The sequence below is a fragment of the Astatotilapia calliptera genome, chromosome 1 (assembly GCF_900246225.1).
Source record: "Astatotilapia calliptera chromosome 1, fAstCal1.2, whole genome shotgun sequence".
In the NCBI taxonomy this organism is placed as follows: Eukaryota; Metazoa; Chordata; class Actinopteri; order Cichliformes; family Cichlidae; genus Astatotilapia; species Astatotilapia calliptera.
Genome location: NC_039302.1, coordinates 8,221,352 through 8,240,690, shown reverse-complemented (window position 1 = coordinate 8,240,690; position 19,339 = coordinate 8,221,352). Strand labels below are relative to the sequence as shown.

Sequence of the window (19,339 nt, the reverse complement as noted above, 5' to 3'; positions counted from 1 at the left end):
CCCCCCCCCCCCCCCCCTCTTCACAAACCAATCTGATGGAGGAAGCAGGGGAAGGAGGCTAGGTGAGGATGCAGTTGTTCACTCTCGCTCAAATCCCCGTTATGATTTTGGAGGGTAACGCCGCAAAATCCCTCGCTGTATCCACGCAGCGACCATATCCACATCCAGTACACACATCCGTGCTCTGACGCACTCTGGAGAGGACACTTTTTTTGGCTGCGTCTCGACGTCTTGTCTCAATTCAACAGGATCTATCGCCACTTCAGCCTCCGTTTCTGCTGCATCGCTTCTGGTATGCCGAGAGCAATAATGTTACCCCCTCCAGAGGAGAAAAAAAGAATGAGAAGAAGAGGAGGAAGTAGCAGGTGTGCGCGTAGCGAGTTGGCATCAATGACAGCTCCACACGAAGACAAGATACGAGGGTGGGTAAAAGTTTACCTTCGCACGGGCGAGGGGGAATGGCTTCATGGTTTAAGTCTGAGCATCGCACATCTGTCTGTCTGCCGCCGTATCCCTACCTATACTCCTGGATCCCTCCCATTGTGTGTGTGTGCGTGTGTGTGTGTGTCTCTGTGTGATGATGGAGAGTCTCAGTGAGAAAGTCGCTCGTGTACCGCAGCTCGTGCAGGCGGTGCTCGGTCCTCCCCCAGTGGCTGCAGCCGGTCACTGCGCACCGTGCTGCAGTCTCTCACCCGAGCTTCATCTGCCCTTCATTGTCACTGCTGGGTAGCAACCGGTGTGTTTGTGTCTCCCCACCATTAAAAAAAGTAATGCATTAACATAATATTTTAACTATGCATTTTGCAGTCACCAACCACTTTCCTAAAAAAATTAATCGGTGTTTTTGCTATTGTTGTTGTTTATTTTCTCATATTAAATCAGAAAATGCATACATCACTTATTTACATACATCCATATATTGTAACTTTAAAAAGTGTGAATTTAAAGCACTGGAAATACTTTTCATACAATTTCACTTCACCTAACAATCGTTTAACATTGTTTTTGTTAATATTATCACAGGAAAAAAGGTTAGCTCATGCAACAACAAAAAAAATGTTCACAGAGGCCACAAAAACCAATAATTCATGTTCGCTGTGCCTGCCCTCCCTCTGATATTTGATTAGGAGAGCACTCGAAACAGAATGCAAAGTGTTCATTAACCTCCTATGACCCAGCGATTCATTCTTGTCCTCTGTTGGGGGGACACGAGTCTGAGACCTCCACGAGCACAATTCATGCAATCTATTTGAGTCTTACTGTACTGTCAAGGAGACATCTCAGGGTTTCAAGTTTCCACATGGGCTTTCTTTTCAAAATGATGGCCCTTGCTCATATAATTATTTTACTAAATTTGCAAGAATTTCAAGCAAACTTTTTTTCATTTGGTCATTATGGGGTATCGCATGTAGAGTTTTGAGGTGAGAAATGAATTTGGGAATAAGGCTGTAACATGACAAACTGTGGAAAATGCAAAGAACTGTGAATACTGTCCATTACACAGACAGTGTTCTGTGTAGTGGACAGGAGGACTTACTCATTCCTGTTTTCAACCTATATCCACACTTCAAGAAGCAAAGGAAAGATTGAGGCAGAAAGGACTTTACTCAGAATTGTAGAAGGGGAGTCAGACTTTGTGCTGTCCGGTGATGAGGTGGAGGAGGACCAGACAGAGCAGGAAGGTGAACGCTCAGTGGAGGACATGCCATTGAGAATCCAGTTTGAACCCTACTTTGAACAGTAAATAGGTGTTCATTCATGGCATGATACCTTCAGGACTCAGATATACTGGGTCCCATTTATAGCCAGTTAAATAAGTCAAGACAGATTCTTTAACCCCCTAGGACCTGGCGTCCACATATGTGGACATCACATTTTGGGTGATTTAGACCAAAACACTAAATTTTGTTTTTCAACGGCCTGATATCCACTTACGAGGACATTATACTGCTACTGTTCTATCAAAATTTTAAACGAATATCCTCATATGTGGCTCTGATTTTTCATTAAAACAAAAATAAAGTAAAAAAAACCATTTTTTTCTTTGTTTATACATTTATCGGGCCCCAATATGCCCAAATATCTAAGAGAAGTTAAAAATGCATGCAGTGGAAGAGTTTGGGTCTTAGGAGGCTAAGATTAGGCAGTCGTTCAAAGTAAGAAATGATCTTGATGTTTTTCTTCCTCCTGAGGCCCAAACAAGAAATTGTTTTGATACTGAGATTTTTAACCACTGTGGTTGAAAGAAACACATTACAACAAATTGTTGTTTTCAAAATAATTTATGTATTAATATATCATTTGTCGCTTTGATGGACTGCCTACTTTTGATGAATCTGTCTTGACTTATTGAATTCACTATAACTAGGGAAGTACATTTCCATCCTATGTTATCTGAGTCATGCCATCAACATGGATATGCAGAAGAATGTTTTTGATGTTAATGCTCCACCTTTCTCTGGCTGGCGTGGCTCTGATGTTTTGGTAGTGCCTATTTTCTGTTTGATGTAAACAGGGAACCACCTGTCTTGGCGTTTATGGCCACATTGACCTGTTTCATATTCCATGCTAAAAAAAAGAGCCAATTTCAACCCAGTTAACACTCTCAAATTTAGAAAACAATTTGATTTTTAGCAACAGAAACATAATATCTGCCAAAAAAACCCCAAACAAAACCTTTCAGTCAACCTTCCTATGTGGCCATAAAGATGTCATTAAAAAAAAAAACCATGTGCTCTGTTGGCCTCATTCTGCCGAGATCGTGGAAGGCCTGTGTAGATGAGTAGATAATTCACATGTAACTCTAGAGTACCAGATGATCCGTTACTGCAGTTTGTTGTAGGGAAATCAAGTCCTGCAACTTAAAAACCATAATGTCTGTCCCTCCTCTACCTCATCTCCTGACAGCACCGAGCATGACTTCCCTTCACCTTCGAACAGATGCATCAGAAAGCAACTTGGGGTCAACTTTTTTCTTGGTCTCAATAAGTTATTTTGTTACTGAGCTTCAACAGCGTGACATAATCCAATGTTCTTGTCTGCCATAGTTGTAATTAATCCTGGGCAGTATAAAACACTGCAGTGTACAGAAACATCAAGTAAGACATGAATCAAATCTACATGTGCAGCCAAACAAGTGCTAACTTCTAAACTAAAAGAAAGAAAATTTCAAACATGCTCACTCTTAAATTGATTTATAGAGCTGGAGTCTTTGAAGTTTACGCAGAAAACACTTTCTTATTGCTTTTTCAAAGTTTGTTTACATCAGTAAGGCTTGTCATAAGTGATAAAAAAAATTTAAAACATAGTTCAAGGGATAAAATTGTTTGCATGTAACTGGGATGTATCTCATTAATCACCAGAGTCTGATCAATATACAGTCATGAGAACGCATTCACAGGAGTCTATGCAGTCCAGTGAAAAACTACACACACCCTTAATGCTTCCATAGGAATTAAGGTGGTCAATAGTAGCAATATGCTGCTCATCAAATGCACTGGATTAACCAGTCATGAGCAAGTGTGAGCACCTCTGTACAAACAGCAGGTTTTGGCTCTTTGTTGGTCTGAATCATTTAAATGTGTGCATTATTAAACGTTAAAGTTCACAACAGTAGATTTGGTCACCTAGTCAACTATGAACTTTGTTTGTTAAAGCATTCTAGAGTCTAATGTGAAGCCATCCGACAGCCAAAGCTTGACCAATATCAGCCCAAAGCAGGACAATGATCCCAATCTCAACAGCAAATCTGCAACAGAATGGCTGAAAAATAAAAAAAACAAGGTGATGCAATGAGCTGCTCAAAGTCCAGACACAAACCTGATTGAAACTAGCACTAGCAGTGTTGACATAGTGTCAACAGTGTAAACAGTAACCCTGCCAAGAAAGACAGAAAGACAAAATATTTCAGGACCTTTCTTGTCTAATTTGTTATATATTCTTTAAAGCGACTGCACAACAATTCATATACTGTGTAATTAGAGGTCATCTTCTCAGCCGAAACTAGCCTGCAGGAGAAAGAATGGAGAGTGCAATACAACAAGCAGGCTAACAAATTACTGTGTTAGGGTATTAATTAGTCAAACAATGCATTACTATTGACTAGGCGATTAGGAATGCATTACTTTTTTGAGTAATGAGTACTGAAAACCACAGACAAGTGGGTATAATGAATACCACAAGGATTTTTCATTAATGTGGCCACATTAGCTCTTATTTGCATACGGCTGTAAGACTTTGTGAAAATGATGATACTCCAAGCAAAAGAAGACAGATTTGGTGCATGAAACACACAATAGGCAATGTGATGATTAGTGTGCTCAAGGATGCAACTGACCAAAACAAGTAGAGGACAAATGCAGTTCACAAACATATCATATTCTGTAATTTCATCATTGCTTGGCAATACTTTCAGCTTGTTTGTGCTGTCAGCCGTCTGTTAACGGGTCAAAGGTGTCCATAGACACGTCTTTTGGGATAACAACCTCCGTAACTTTAAATACCAGACATCACAGCACCTGGTGAGGTAACTGTTGAGTCAGTGTTATCGATTATTCACCCTATTGCTGCCGCAGATTTATGTGGATCATTTTGCACTCAGGTCTTACTCACTGCACCTTTGAAACCTCCCAGGTTTGATTGCACACATAATTAGTTTTTCTGCAGGTACTGCTGCAGGCATACTGCTGGGCTACAAAGCAATCAGTAGCTATAGCCCATTGAGTTCAGTCCATTTGATTCAAAGTATACATCTGAAACAAAAGCACTAATTAGGACACGGACAGCCTGTTATTCCAGATACAATATTCCTCTGAGGAATCCTAATAATCCTCTAAGGTATTTACCAAATCTCTACTTCTAATATTCCTGTTGGGATATTTTTGGTTGCTTGTGCAGTCTCCTTCTTAACTCTTTCATACGGCCATTGTGCTACATTTTGATACCAGAGAATATGAAACGAAATGTAAAACCCAATGTGTATGCTTGTGCTTGTGAAGTAATCAATGCTGCTGACAGTGCAAATCTCACTCACTGCTTCTCTAAAGAGCCTCATCTTCACAGTCTTCTCTCCTTCTCTGTACTTCTCAGATACTTAACTAAGACTTAAGTGGAGGTCTTTTCTAGTCTGTACCACATGTAAGCTCTTTCCACCCACCGCACACGGAGACATCATGCTCCCCTCAACCCCTGCTCTTACTCACCGAGTATCCACCTCAGTCAGCACCAGAGGGAGTTGTGAGGTCAGTAATAATAAGAGGTGATAGAGTGGGGATGCAAGGTGCCTTATTAAACACAAGTTTAGTTGCACTTTGAACCAGTGCCAGAGCTCATCAAAAACCCTTCTGCCTCTCACAAAGCATACCCGCTGAAAAACATCCAGCACTCCAAATTCATAAAAAGACGAGGGAAATGTCAAACTCTCTATGCATGAGACACAATCAATATTTGTTTCTGTTTTTTTCAAAGCCATCATGCAGAATTACAACTTTACTTACTTAACTTTAAAATGCAGTACAGGAAGCAATGATAACCTTTACAGCTTGTCCGTATGTAATAAAACTCAGCGCTGTATCATAGATATCTCGGTATGTTTTTGGACAGTGATGCATATTTTGTAATTTTGCTTCTGTACACCAGCACTGTGCGCTTTAAATCAAACAAACAACACATTATTCAAGCCCAGATTTTCAGCTTTAATTTAAGAGGTTTAACATACAGTTAGGTCCGTAAATATTTGGACAGACAACTTTTTTTCTAATTTTGGTTCTTTGGGTTTTGGTTCATTAACGCAGTGAATTTTAAATGAAACAACTCAGATGCAGTTGATGTGCAGACTTTCAGCTTTAATTCAGTGGCTTGAACAAAAACGTTGCAGAAAAATGCAGCAATTTTTAAGACAATCTTTTGATGTCAGGGGCTCAAAAATAATTGGACAAATCAAAGAACTGAAAATAAAAGGTTCGTTTGCTGGTAATGACAGCCTGAAGCCTTGAACTCATGGACATCACCAGATGCTGGGGTTTCCTCTATTTTAATACTCAGCCAGCCCCTTTTCTGCAGGGTTTTTAGTTGTTGTTTGTTTGTGGTCCTTTCTGTCATGGTTCTGGGTCATTTTGACCCAGCATTTTGAGTTGCTTGTGCTTTAGTTTGATTTTGTATTTTGGGTTATATTCTTCCAAATTGCCACTAGGTGTGAATGGTTGTCTGTCCGTATGTGTTGGCCCTATGACAGACTGGCGACCTGTCCAGGGTGTACCCCGCCTCTCGCCCTATGACAGCTGGAATAGGCTCCAGCGCCCCCACGACCCTGAAAAGGATAAGCGGAAGCGGATGGATGGATGGGTTATATTCTTGATCTCTTGTTGGGCTTTGATGATTATTATTATTATTATTTAGTCTGCTTCAGTTTATTCTGCTTAAGGGTTTAGTTCTTAGGTTTTGTGTCTTGTGTTTAGTGCAGGTTTAGGTCAGCATCAAGTCTGCGTTCTTGTGAATTGTTTCTTGTTTCCTGTTTTATTGTGAAGGTCCGTGTCTCATGTGAGTGTATTCAGTTTTGCTTCCTCTGCCTCGTCTTGTCAATTACTTCCAGCTGTGTTCCCCACCTGTGTGTAATCTCCTTGTGTTCTTCTGTGTGTACTAGTTGCTGGTTTGTCTGTGAATCTACTGCGAATCTCCGTGTGTTTTTCCCTGCCGTCCACCTTCTTATGCCACCGTTCATCCTCCTACATGTTCGTGTTCATGTTTGCTATTTAGTAATTTAGTTTGACCCACTATGATTAGTTTTTGTTCCGTTTTGCCATTTTTCACCTTGTGCTTTATTTTACAATAAACCACCTTCACATCTCAGTGAGTGCCTGTGCTTGGATCCTCATTTATTTTCTCCACACAGCTCATCCCCTTAGCCGTGACCCTTTCTGTCGAAAGTTTAGTCTTCAACAAGTGAAATTCATGCTCAGTTGGGTTAAGATCAGATCAGAATAAAGAATATTCCACTTCTTTGTTTTAATAAACAGCTGGGTTGCTTTGGCTGTATGTTTGCGGTCATTGTCCATCTATATTATTAAATGCCGCCTAATCAACTTGACTGCATTTAGCTGGATTTGCACGGACACTGTCTCTGAACACCTCAGAATTAATTCGGCTGCTTTGGTCCTGTGTCATATCATCAACAAACACTAGTGTCCCAGTGCCACAGCCAACCATGCACGCCCAAGTCATCACACTGCCTCCACTGTGTTTTACAGATGATGTGGTATGTGTTGGGCAGTTTCACACCGTCATCATACTTTTTTCTTGCCATCATTCTGGTAGAGGTTGATCTTGGTTTCATCTGTTCAAAGAATGTTTTTTCTAGAACTGTGTCGGCTTTTTTTAGCATAGTCTAGTCTAGCCTTTCTATTCTTGAGGGTTATGACTAGTTTGCACCTTGCAGTGAACCCTCTTTACTTTCATGCAGTCTTCTCTTTATGGTACACTTGGATATTGATGCGTCTACCTCCCGGAGAGTGTTGTCTGTTGTGAAGGGGGAAATGACGCTGCGATCATCCACCACTGTTGTCTTCCGTGGACGTCCAGGTCTTTTTGCATTGCTGAGTTCACCAGTTTACCTGTAGATTTTGTCACTCCTAATATTGCAGCAATTTCTCTGATGGATTTTTCCAGTTTTTGCAGTTTAAGGATGGCTTGTTTCACCTGCATGGAGAGCTCCTTTCACCGCATGTTGTCTGCTCACAGCAAGATCTTCCAAATGCAAGCACCACACCTCGAATCAACTCCAGGCCTTATATCTGCTTAATTGACAATCTATCTATCTATTAGGGGTGCAACGATACACAAAATTCACGGTTCGGTTCGGTTCGACACTTTGGTGTCACGGTTCAATATTTTTTCGATACAAAAAATGTTCATGCTTTTTTAATTTGTCATTTATTAAAATTATAAATATATATTAACTCAAAAGTACAGTTTTTAAATTTAATGTTGCTGAAACAACAAAGTAATAAAAAAATTAATCTATCTGATCAAGAAATCCCTATTGCCAGTCTTGGCAGCCGGGGGTCAGTCCGCCAGGGCCTCCGCTCCTGGCCGCCACCCGACACACAATGCGCCCGACCCCTATGGCGCCTCCTGCGGGTGGTGGGCCTGCGGGAGGATGGGCCCATGTCTCCTCTTCGGGCTGTGCCCGGCCGGGCCCCATGGGCTAAGGCCCGGCCACCAGACGCTCGCCCTCGGGCACCCTCCCCGGGTCTGGCTCCAGGGCGGGGCCCCGGTAACCCTATCCCGGGCAGGGTAAACTGTTCCCTCGGTATCCTTTTCATAAGAGTCTTAGGGTGGAGTGCCCACTCCGGGTCGGGGATGAGTTCCTGCCCCAAGTGGAGGAGTTCAAGTATCTCGGGGTCTTGTTCGCGAGTGATGGGAGAAGGGAGCCGGAGATCGACAGACGGATTGGGGCTGCAGCTGCAGTAATGCAGACGCTGCACCGGTCCGTCATGGTGAAGAGGGAGCTGAGTGTAAAAGCGAAGCTCTCAATTTACCGGTCGATCTACGTCCCTACCCTCACCTATGGCCACGAGCTGTGGGTAGTGACCGAAAGAACGAGATCGCGGATACAAGCGGCAGAAATGAGCTTCCTCCGAAGGGTGGCTGGCCTCTCCCTTAGAGATAGGGTGAGAAGTTCGGCCATCCGGGAGGGGCTCAGAGTAGAGCCGCTGCTGCTCCACATCGAAAGGAGCCAGCTGAGGTGGTTCGGGCATCTGACAAGGATGCCCCCTGGGCGCCTCCTGGGTGAGGTGTTCCAGGCATGTCCCACCGGGAGGAGGCCCCGGGGCAGACCCAGGACACGCTGGAGAGATTATATCTCTCGGCTGGCCTGGGAACGCCTTGGTATTCCCCCGGATAAGCTGGAGGAGGTGGCTGGGGAGAGGGAGGTCTGGGCCTCTTTGCTTAGGCTGCTGCCCCTGCGGCCCGGCCTCGGATAAAGCAGATGAAGATGGATGGATGGATGGATGATCGAGGAATCACTCATCTTTGGAAAAGAGAGTTTATTACAGAGAAATGGCTCTTTCCAAAATAAAAGCTATACTATACGCTTCTTCTGGGCTATATTCTCAGCAGCATATTAAACATATCAGGTCCCCATAAGGAGAATCATGTGCTAACGGCTGTCTAAATGACTCGGGTAAAGTTTTTGTAGCATGCGTGCTTGTTGTTTTTGTCTGCTTCCACTTGTCTTTGCACTAGGATGATGTCGGCGTAAATGTGCAGTCATATTCGTTGTGTTCCCACTAGTGCTGTCAGCGTTAATCTGAAATGACCTTAACGCCACAACACGGCCAATCTCCGTTAACGAGCTACCACGGATCGCCCCGTGCATGGGGCTGGACGGTGTCAACACGTTAACGAGCAAACTGCGCTAACGCACTAGTTCCCACCAATGTAATTGAGCATTGCGTGGCACATCCGACATACTGTTTTACTTTTGTCCATGACGCGCTTACCTTCAGGGTCATACTTCACATGAAGACCAAAATAGTTCCAAACGCCAGATCTGAATGAGGGTGGGGGAGGTTCAATTTGCCATGTTGCAAGGAGCTTAGCTTCTGTCTTGCTAGCTTGCGCTGCGCTCAGTGGATCTGCACTGTCCAGCGCAGATCCACTGAGCTCTCAACACAGATAGCATCGTCAGAAGGAAAGTTGATAAAATAAATAAAATAAAGCACCATTCTGAGTTGTAATATTTTGGCAAACTGGACTAACCTGCTGCATCATTTTTAATATTGACTTTGTGGGTGTCTTTGAATTCAGCCCACTATAGCTGGATGATTGTAATTTCCATCAAATCGTGTGCCATTCTTTTCTTCTTAACACATTACTCAGTCCATCACAGCAGGGATATCAGCATGATTTTTTCCCCATTTGTATCTGATTTGCTTTCCGAGTGTTCCTTTAATTTTTTGTTGAGCAGTATTTTACATCTTTAGCTGTTTTTAAGGACTTTATAACCAATAAAAGAACACATTTACATTTGCTTAAAATAAGTCAAATAATGAAATGAGACTGAATATTAAAATGTAAAGGAGAAAAGGTAGACAACAGAAGTCAGCAAAGAATCATCAGCGGTCGATACACATAAGCACACCTACCACCTACTTCCACACTCGACCTGCACGCAGAAATATCCAGCGCAGTCACCAAACAAAAGTCTTGTCCTTGGCAGTGCTGTGGAGGCGTTTGTTTAGACCAGGTGGAAGGCGGGAGAGAGCGTGAGTGTGGGGTGATGCAGTGCGTTCAAGGCACTGCTGAGTCTTTTTTGTTGTTGTTGTTTTTTTTAGGGGGGTTTGCATGCGACAAAACGAGTTTAAAGAAGTCTGCTTGTGTTTCATGCATTAGCAGACGGAGCAGCAGAGGTCCGGGGCGAGGTGTGACTGAGCATGTTTGTGCAGGGTGTTGATGCGGTTATGGCAGTGTTTATGCTGCACTGATAAAAAGAAAAGAGAGAAAGCAATGGGACTCTGTTCCTAAGCTTAAAACCAATGACCCATGGATGAAATCTGTGATGTCAGCAAGATGTATGACTTGGAGCTGTTTTATATGTGGCTTCATCTAGAGCTATGAGCTTTTACACCCAAAGGAGCCCATTTTATATAGCAGTGCTTCGAGTTATGAAGCAGAATATCATCACGGGCCCGGGAACAGTTCATCATTGCCCAATTGATTCCCAGTGGACCCTGATGTGACAGGGCAGGACTTCTTCTCATGGCTGTAGGAAGGTGTTTTCTCTTGGAAACATCCTGCTAATTTCAGCAATTCTTTGCTGGTGTTTTCTTTTAGCTTGCTGCAGAGCATATGGGCTGATTTTCAGACTGTGATGCAGACATGAATTTCAAAGTCTTACCTTCTCTATCCAGATAGCCAGCATATCGACAGAATGCATGAATGGATGATATAATTTCAGCACCGCAATTAATTAATCAATTTTCAGAGCAGATGTGCTTTTTTTTAAGAGGAACTACCATCTGTTATACCATTTTTTTCTCAGAAAATGACTAATGATCCGTTTTGCTCTAAATATAAGATTAATCAAATCTGCCTAGTGTTCATTCAGGGCAAAATGCACAAAAAACATGATGCATTTCTGCCAAAATTTCCTAAAAAGAAGTAGCACCGCAGAGGATGGGGTTGACTCAATAAAAGTCCTTGCAGCCTTATTAAGCAGGTACGGCACTTTAGCAGGATGCCCGGGAAACCTGATTCCCTAGTGGCTGCAAGGGCAGACGGAGCAGCAGTTGGATGAATTGTGATGGCTGCTGCCCAGGTAGTTAAATTCTACTGTCACTGCAGCTTGTCCAGATTGTGGTGCAGTGCTAACTTTTACCGAGTGCAGCAGCAGAACACTGAATTTCTCGAAGATTCACAGAATCTTGGAATCTGTATGTGCTCTATAAAATCTAAAGCTGTACCCGAGTGCAAAAATACTTATACTTACTCAAAGAGTTGGATCCACTTGTTAGGTGATTACATTACAATACTGCTTCTAAGTCATAGATCCTGCTACGTTTATTAAGAATGTTGTTTTTAACAACATTTTTTAAATATTTTATTTAATATAAACAACCCCTAAAACAATCAGTGGTCATAATCTGCCTCTATGGCTTTTTATTATTAAAATAAAATTTGCAGCTCGGTTTTAAACTCAGTTTTTAAAACCTTACGATGTACCTACAGCCCACGGGCTCACGGTGCCAAATCGCAAATTTTTGAATGCTTCAGGGAAGAGTCACTCTAAGATTTAAATCGGTAAATGAGGCTTAGGATCAGGAATCTTTCATAGCGAGTCATCCAAACACACAGCGGCATGTTAATAACTAACCTTGTGTGAATGTGAATGGATCCTCTCAGATATTCTATTTCAATCACATTCCTGCAAAAGGATTGCATCTGGCTCTTCCCATCAGGGAACCTCACATTAAAAAAAGGACACATGTTTATATTATCCCAACCACAGCTCTGCAGCTAGCCACCAGGTAGCACGCCATTTTATGCAAGCTACCCCAACTTCACTAACCTCACAGACATCACTGCTGTCTAGTTATCTGTCTATATTTATGTGAAACCACACTTCCTCCCTGGGTCAGATCATGGTGTATGGCATATCATCTTTAGAAAGAAACTAGCAAGCTGACTTCCTGCCTACTTCTCCATTGAAATCCACTTTTTTTCATACATGCCTCAAAGTTAAACTTTATTGTAATACATAGGTGAGCAGTGAAGTTTTTGCTCTTTACTGATCGGATTTACAGATGTGTTAACATAATATCCAAGAAAATTCACCCCCTGGTCAGAAAGTACAATGCTCAGAGAAAATGCTAAAACCTATGAGCTACATATCAGACTCTACAGGTCTCAGTTAGCATGTTAACTGTTAAAGGTCATGGCCGCACATTTAGAAAAAGACTGAACATATGGCTTGTTTGAAATGGTTACCAGGGGAACACCTCTTCTCTCTGATAAGGGCGTGGCAGCACAGTTTGGTTTGCAAAGCTGCATCTGAACAAACTAAAGAGTTCAGAAACAATATCCTTTGGACAGATGAGACTGGATAGAGCTGAGCTTAAACGAATGCCCACAAATATCAATGAACTGAAGCAGTGCTGTAAAGAACAGTTGGCCAAAATTCCTTCCTAACAATGTGAAAGACAGATAAAGTCATACAGAAAATGATCACTTAAGATTACTTGAATGTGGATCTACAAGCTGCTGACGTTGTGTGCTTACTGTAGGTAGTCCCGTGGAAACTATTTTTCACATAGGTGCACAAGTAGTACAGAATAAAACTGCATGTTGCACGCTGCAATGCAATGTAACCTGGACTGGCGAACCGCTAAACATCAGTCAGAATATTCTATTTTAATAAGGAATATATTATAAACGTGACTTGGAATAAATGTATAATGTACTATATAGAATGCTGTCACGAAATGGTCAACATAAAATTATAAGATTCATTTAAAGTAGGAGCAGTTTCAAGATTTATTAAGCTGAGATAGGCTCCAGTTACCCCTGAAACCTTGAATAGTATAGAAGCATTTAAGAAAATGGATGAGATGACATTATAGAGGAAATAAGATTTATTTATGAATCAAAATAATATCTGTAAAGATTTGCTTTTTTTACTTATGTTCATGTGTTTGTGAATGTTGATTCTATGCGTACGTATGAATGGAGGACATCATCAAGAGTAACTAACACTGATGCTAATGTGGATCCTAATAATGCACAAAAAAACAACCAAAAAATCAAATCTTTTAAATTTTAACAAGCATAATGTAACCAAGGACAACACAGGGCTCTGAAGATGTACATCTGGATGAAGATGATCACAGAGGCGAGGGATGCAAGAGTGTTTCTGTAGCAGTTGCTCAGCTATGCCATATGCATTCAAATTATCCTTTTATAATAAAACATCTCACATTAACAGTAATTCTAGGCACTGAGCACCACAATATAGTCCTCCTCCATGTTTTTATGCAAATCAACGAAACAAATTCATTTGTTTTTAGGAGTTTACTTTTTTAAGTATCTGCCTTGAGCTAACACATACAGGACACTTACCAACAGCAATGGCTTTCCCCTGAGATAATGCAGCCTTCTTTAATACACTAATGAGTGTCTGCTGTGAGTCAGAATGTCTGCTACACCAGACAGACAATAAACCTTTTTACCTGAAAGAAATCAGCTCATTGTGGAAGTGCTGTTTCTTTAATGTGCCTTCTATCACTGGGTCCAAGAGAAAATGAAATTTTACCTCATTGAGATAAAATGATGTGAAGGAAAAGGAACAGTCCTAAAATAGCAATTCATTTAGAGCAAATATTTTTTGCTGATTAGACTTCCTGTATTCACAGACAGTGACATATCGTTGTTCAGATCATGACAAGAAAAATACTTTACTTACTTTACTTGTATGTTACATATTGGATAATAGCTGGCCTGTACACACAGTGCTTAATAAATTTAAGAGACCATCATCGAGTGTAAAGCGTATGCTGCCCTAAGTTAACATTGCTGGTAAGTACTGGTTTCTGTAAGTTTCTGTAATGGTTAATCCACCCGTGTGCTCAAGCACTTTATATTTTTAATGCTAATTTTTTTCCCCAAGAATTTTCAAATTTACTGTTTAATAAAATAAATAAATAAACAAGATTATTTTATTTTTGGATTAAGATGTCAAATCAGTTATTTATTTACACTCGTAAACAGAAAATATAGTTTTCCTGGTTGAATGTAACGCTCGATTAATTCCTGACTCCTCAGAGAAGTCCGGCGTGCCGCCTCAAATTTGGGTATAAAAACATGAATTCAGTTTGTTATTTGGCTCACAAATAACAAATATAATTTATCGTTTTAAACAAGTTTTTGACAGATCTCTAAATTGTTTGTGTTTTCTTGTTTTCATGGCAGGTGGTCTAATAAATCTATAAATACAACAATATGTGCCAGCGCTGTTGACACAGTGGAAAAAGAAGAAATGACACAATGGAGTAATGGAGATGGAGCACACAAATTAATTAGTGCATCTCATATCTATGTTTGCCATCTCACTGTGGGGGCAGTTTTATTTTTATAATTCTGGTGTCCATCTGCGCCTTTCACTCACATAACCTAAACAAGATTTCTGAAGATACCGCCCCACTCCTCCTCGTTTGTAGGAGGAAAGGCCTCGAGCCATGGGACGTCCCTGCAGTGTTTAAGGAAAGACACGAGGATTTGCTTGTTATGTATAAACAGGTAGGAAAACTATCGCCCTGGCCAAGGCTGATAGGATTAAACAGATTTGTGAGCGGTGCTATTTAAGCAATAAAGACAGCTGCAGGTTGAAAGCTGTTACAGGTGTTTAGAGAGCGAACGAAGGGACAGGACTCTCAGCAGAGGTTCAAAGCATCAGCAGAGCTCTACAGGTATGTTTCCTGTTCATGTAGATGACAAGAAAGCTGCTGAAGACGTTGTCACGGATCTGCTGTTAAAGACAGAATGAGGTTATAGCATAGTTGTGGGGACGTGGCAGATTGAGTTCTTCCTCTAGAAAGAGGTTTAACAGAAAAAAAAATTTGTGATATTACATATCAAAGAGTTTAAATGATGTCATTTAAGGGTTTAGTTTGAAGAAACAGCCGTGTGCATGAAAGGGGTTCATTAGAAGAGGTTTATTAAATTCTGTGCATCATCCGTTTATCATCTTTGTTAGGCTGTTTAATAATAGAATTCATTTTCTATCTGGCTTTAATAAAAGATATAGGTTGTCATCTTTTCATCGTTTTCATGCTAAACCACAATTTTCCTTTGTTTTTTTATTTTTATTTTTATTGCAGTTATTCATTTGTATCTATAGTAGTTTTAGGTCAAATTTTCCAAATTTAATTTGATAATTTAATTTAAAGCACTGCTTCTGAGCTTTCTCGAACCATAATTGCCTTAGCATTTAAAAAACGTTTTTCAAAGTGGAAATTTATTATTAGCTTTGGAAACTTTGGAAGCTTTTCAAAATATATTTTATATTTCTTTCCCTTTTCCCGCATACTTTAAATGACATATCAGTGTGAGATGTGGAAAAACTCACTGAGCCTTGAGCTAATCATGCTTTATCTGTATTTTATTAGATTAAAGGTCATCTGTTTGCAGTCAGGAATGCTCCTCTGCAGAAAGACATGCTATTGTTCTTGAGTAATGTGCTGAGCTTTGGAAATGTAATCTTTTTAATACCATTAAGAATGCATGTTTTAATCGTGTTTTACAATATTTATCGTTTTACCTTGAGATGAAGACAGACATTTCAGAGATGGATGTCTTTTAATCTGAAAAGACAGAAGCTATGACTATATTTACATGGCTGGATGCTTTAATTTAAGTGAACCACTCTTTTAGGATCTAGTCTACAAGATGAATAAAAATGTGCAGTTAAATAAGATCCAACTCTGAAAAATAAAATAAAAAATAATCTCGACTATTATTTCCCGCTTTTCATTTCAGAATACATTTTGTTTTACAGCACACTAAATCAGCCACCACTCCTGTAAATGCACACCAGCACATTTGAGTGTATACATTACTCTTCTGTAGAGGAAATAACGCCATTAATCCACATCTCCATAATATAATCATGTATAATGACACAGCCGCGTTTTAATCAACACTAAACTTCTGACATTGTCTCAAAGCGCCTCATTTGATACCCGATCCCTCTTGTGGCAGCAGCGTGTAGTGCATCCGGCAGAGGATGCAGCTGGTTGTCATGGCAGCAGTGCTGGCGCTGGCGGGGGCGGAGCAAGACTGCAGCTCCGGCTGTCGCCCAAAGAACATCAGCCTCCCTGTGGACACCTGCGGCACCACCGAGTTCGTCGACACCACCATTTGTGAAGGACAGTGTTTCCAAAAGGTGAAGAGTGACTCGCTCTCCTCTAACTTGTGCTACTTGTGCACTGTTTTTCCCGGTGAGACATGTGCGTTTATTCTGCTTAGACGTGATGTGTTAAGCTGAGCTCAGTGCTCCTGAGGAAATCATTCATTTCGATTTGATTTATACAAATCACCACAGCTGTCACTTAAATGTGTTTTATTGTAAGGTGAAGGCACTACGGAGAAAAGCCCAATCACATAACCTCCCATGAGCAAGCGCTAGGTGACAGTGGGAAGGAAAAACTCCCTTTTAACAACAAGGAACCTCCAGAACCGAGAACCAGCCTCGCAGTCATCCAGTCTGAGTGGCTGGGGGTGACAATAATAGTTGCAATCTGAAAATTTTATAGTGTTCAGTAAGATTATGTATTGCTATAAGTTTTCTTTAAAGATAAATCACATTTACAACTTTATAGCAGACCTCTTAAAGGCTACTGCAGGGGCACACATTTGATCCTCACCAAGCCATCTCTTGTGTCATTCCCTGGCCCTCCACCTGTTTTCCCTCTCTACATACTACTGCTCCATAAAAACGGAAAAGAAAGAAAAATACTATAATGAGAGATCATTACATAATACAAGCTTTAGGGTTAAAGCACACATTCAATGACCATCAAAATTATACAAACTTTGTACAAGTATATAGAAAATGAAAATTTAAAATTGACCTCTAACATCAAAAGATACCACAAGTGACCCTTTTGAAAGGGTTGTAGTCCGGTATTAGTTTATTTATTAAAATGTTTGCAAAGCCGATTAAAATCTTGTACTTTTGAGTTTTTTAATGTCTCACAAGCTAAATAATCTTAAATAGTGGCAGCAAAAGTCAAAAGCTGTCAGATTCATGAAGTTGGAATGAAATCCCTTTAAAGAAATGGAACTGACTGTGTTTATATCCATGTGTCTGATCCCTCTGCTCTGCTGGTAGGATCCCAACTATGTTCATACTGACGACGGGCCCAAACAGAAAACCTGCAACGGAGAGTGGTCCTACGAGGTGAAATACACAGAGCAATGTCCACGGGGTTTCATCTACCCTGTGGCCAGGAAGTGTGAGTGCACTGCATGCAATGCAAACACAGACTGCGGGACCTTGTCTGGATACATACCCAGCTGTTAGCCCTTTTAAAGAACCCCAGTATTCATCCTGCGCTTAACAGTTATCTTCTTTGCACCTCTTCCCTCTGAAATAAACCAGTGATACAAGCCTTTCTGTTTCAATCTGTTTTATTACAATTTTTTATAAATGCAACCCCTCCCTTAAAAGTTATTCTCTTTATACGTGTAGGTAATTGTGGTCACACCAGAACACAGGTATCAATAGTCGTTATTAGACCGCTTGCATTATTAGTGGCGCGCTTCAGTCTTATAGTGTCATAAGTCACAGCAGAAGAAACTGTGTAGATGCAGCAGACCTGTAGAGTCAGCTAGAAAAGCAACCACCCAACAGTTTCCCTTTTTGTTTTGAGCGGGGTGACTGACCCCTGAAAGTCAATAATCCTGCGAGTCAGGTTTCCCTGCTGAGAACAGGATATAATCTTGCAAAGACAACAGAACACTTCTCCTCCTCTTTTGACAGGTGGAAATGAAAATATAGAGTTTGCAGCATATTGAACTCCCCCCCCCCTCCCCCTGCAAAGTGCCTGCAAATCGGTGTCTCTCTACTCAACTCAACACAGCCTAGTGAGCAGAAAACCTCCTCAGAGCTGTTAAAGTGGTGGAAACTATAAGCCAGCTAAAGATACAGATCTAATATTGTATGCTTGGGTGTGAGGAGGCCTCAAAACATATATAGATTAAAAAATGAATATAAAACAGAGTATGCACCTGCAAGCTTTGTTTTTTCTCCTCTGATCCAAACTAAGGACTTTTCAAAATTTGGGACAAAAGAAAAAGGCAAAATTAATGGACACCTTTGCAGAGAAATGAGAAGAAGAATAAATGAGCCCTTCGCGCCCTGAAGTCTGAAAAAGTCTGTTACGATAAAGTTTGGAACAGACTTATTTTTAGCCCAATGCAGGTGCATCTTCTGACTCTACAGACTGTTAGCATAAAATCTTATTATAAGGCCAGAGACAAACCTGAGGCTGCTGCTAGCAACAACTCACTCATTAATATGACAAGCTGTTAACTACCTACAGTGCTGTTACCTGGCAACACACCGGCTTTATCCTCCTGCATTGTGGACAGCAACTCATTCATTAACAGCTTTAGCATGTGGGTTTGTTGGTGAAAAAAAACAACAAAACACGGTTTAATTGTTGAACTAAAGTGTATATTTTTTTTCCTTTTCAGGGGCTGGAATGCAATAAGAGGCAACGCAACACTATAGTGATGCTTTTTGCACAAAAAATGATGTGATCATGATACAGTGATTCTGCAGTCTCAGTGTTTTGTGAGACAATCACGTATAATGGATCATGACAATCTGCGACACTGACAAGACCAATAAAAAAAAATGCCACTAAGGCAAAGATCAGGAATTAAGTAAATAGACCAGCACTTATGTTGCATTATTCTACTCTGACTGAGAAATCAAAATGCTTTTCTACTACAGGCCTTACATACATCTGTTAAGTAAATGATCATGCACACACATACATTCACGCTCTTACATTTTAAGGTTCAGTATCATCAGCGTCTGGACTGGAGGAGACTGCAGTGACCAAACCACCGACCTTTCTGTTAGCCCTAGAAGACGACCCACTCTACCTGCTGAGGCACTGCTATGTCTTATCTGCGTCACTGCAGGTTGTGGTGTTACTGTGTGTGTGCGTGTGCATTAACAATATTATTATTTTCTAATAATGTGTCATTTCCTGCCCACCATTTCCTCTCTGTGATTTTTTTTCCACTTTGCCCCTATTCTTTTGATAACTACCACAGT

General features: G+C 40.9%; 1 protein-coding gene across 4 annotated transcripts; it reads left to right on the top strand.

Moving 5' to 3' along the window:
- Position 1: 1 nt before the first annotated feature.
- On the top strand, positions 2–17,660 carry LOC113018740 (gonadotropin subunit beta-1-like). 4 transcript variants are annotated; one of them, XM_026162094.1, is made up of 3 exons: positions 2–422; positions 16,252–16,432; positions 17,381–17,660. In XM_026162094.1, the coding sequence occupies exons 2-3, from the start codon at positions 16,274–16,276 to the stop codon at positions 17,570–17,572; spliced, it is 351 nt and encodes a 116-aa protein (XP_026017879.1). In that variant the 5' UTR covers positions 2–422; positions 16,252–16,273; the 3' UTR covers positions 17,573–17,660. The 4 variants fall into 4 exon arrangements, with proteins under 4 accessions (XP_026017879.1, XP_026017888.1, XP_026017870.1 ...); XM_026162103.1 differs by having other exon boundaries at positions 16,249–16,432; XM_026162085.1 differs by lacking the exon at positions 2–422 and adding an exon at positions 14,261–14,957.
- Positions 17,661–19,339: the final 1,679 nt, after the last annotated feature.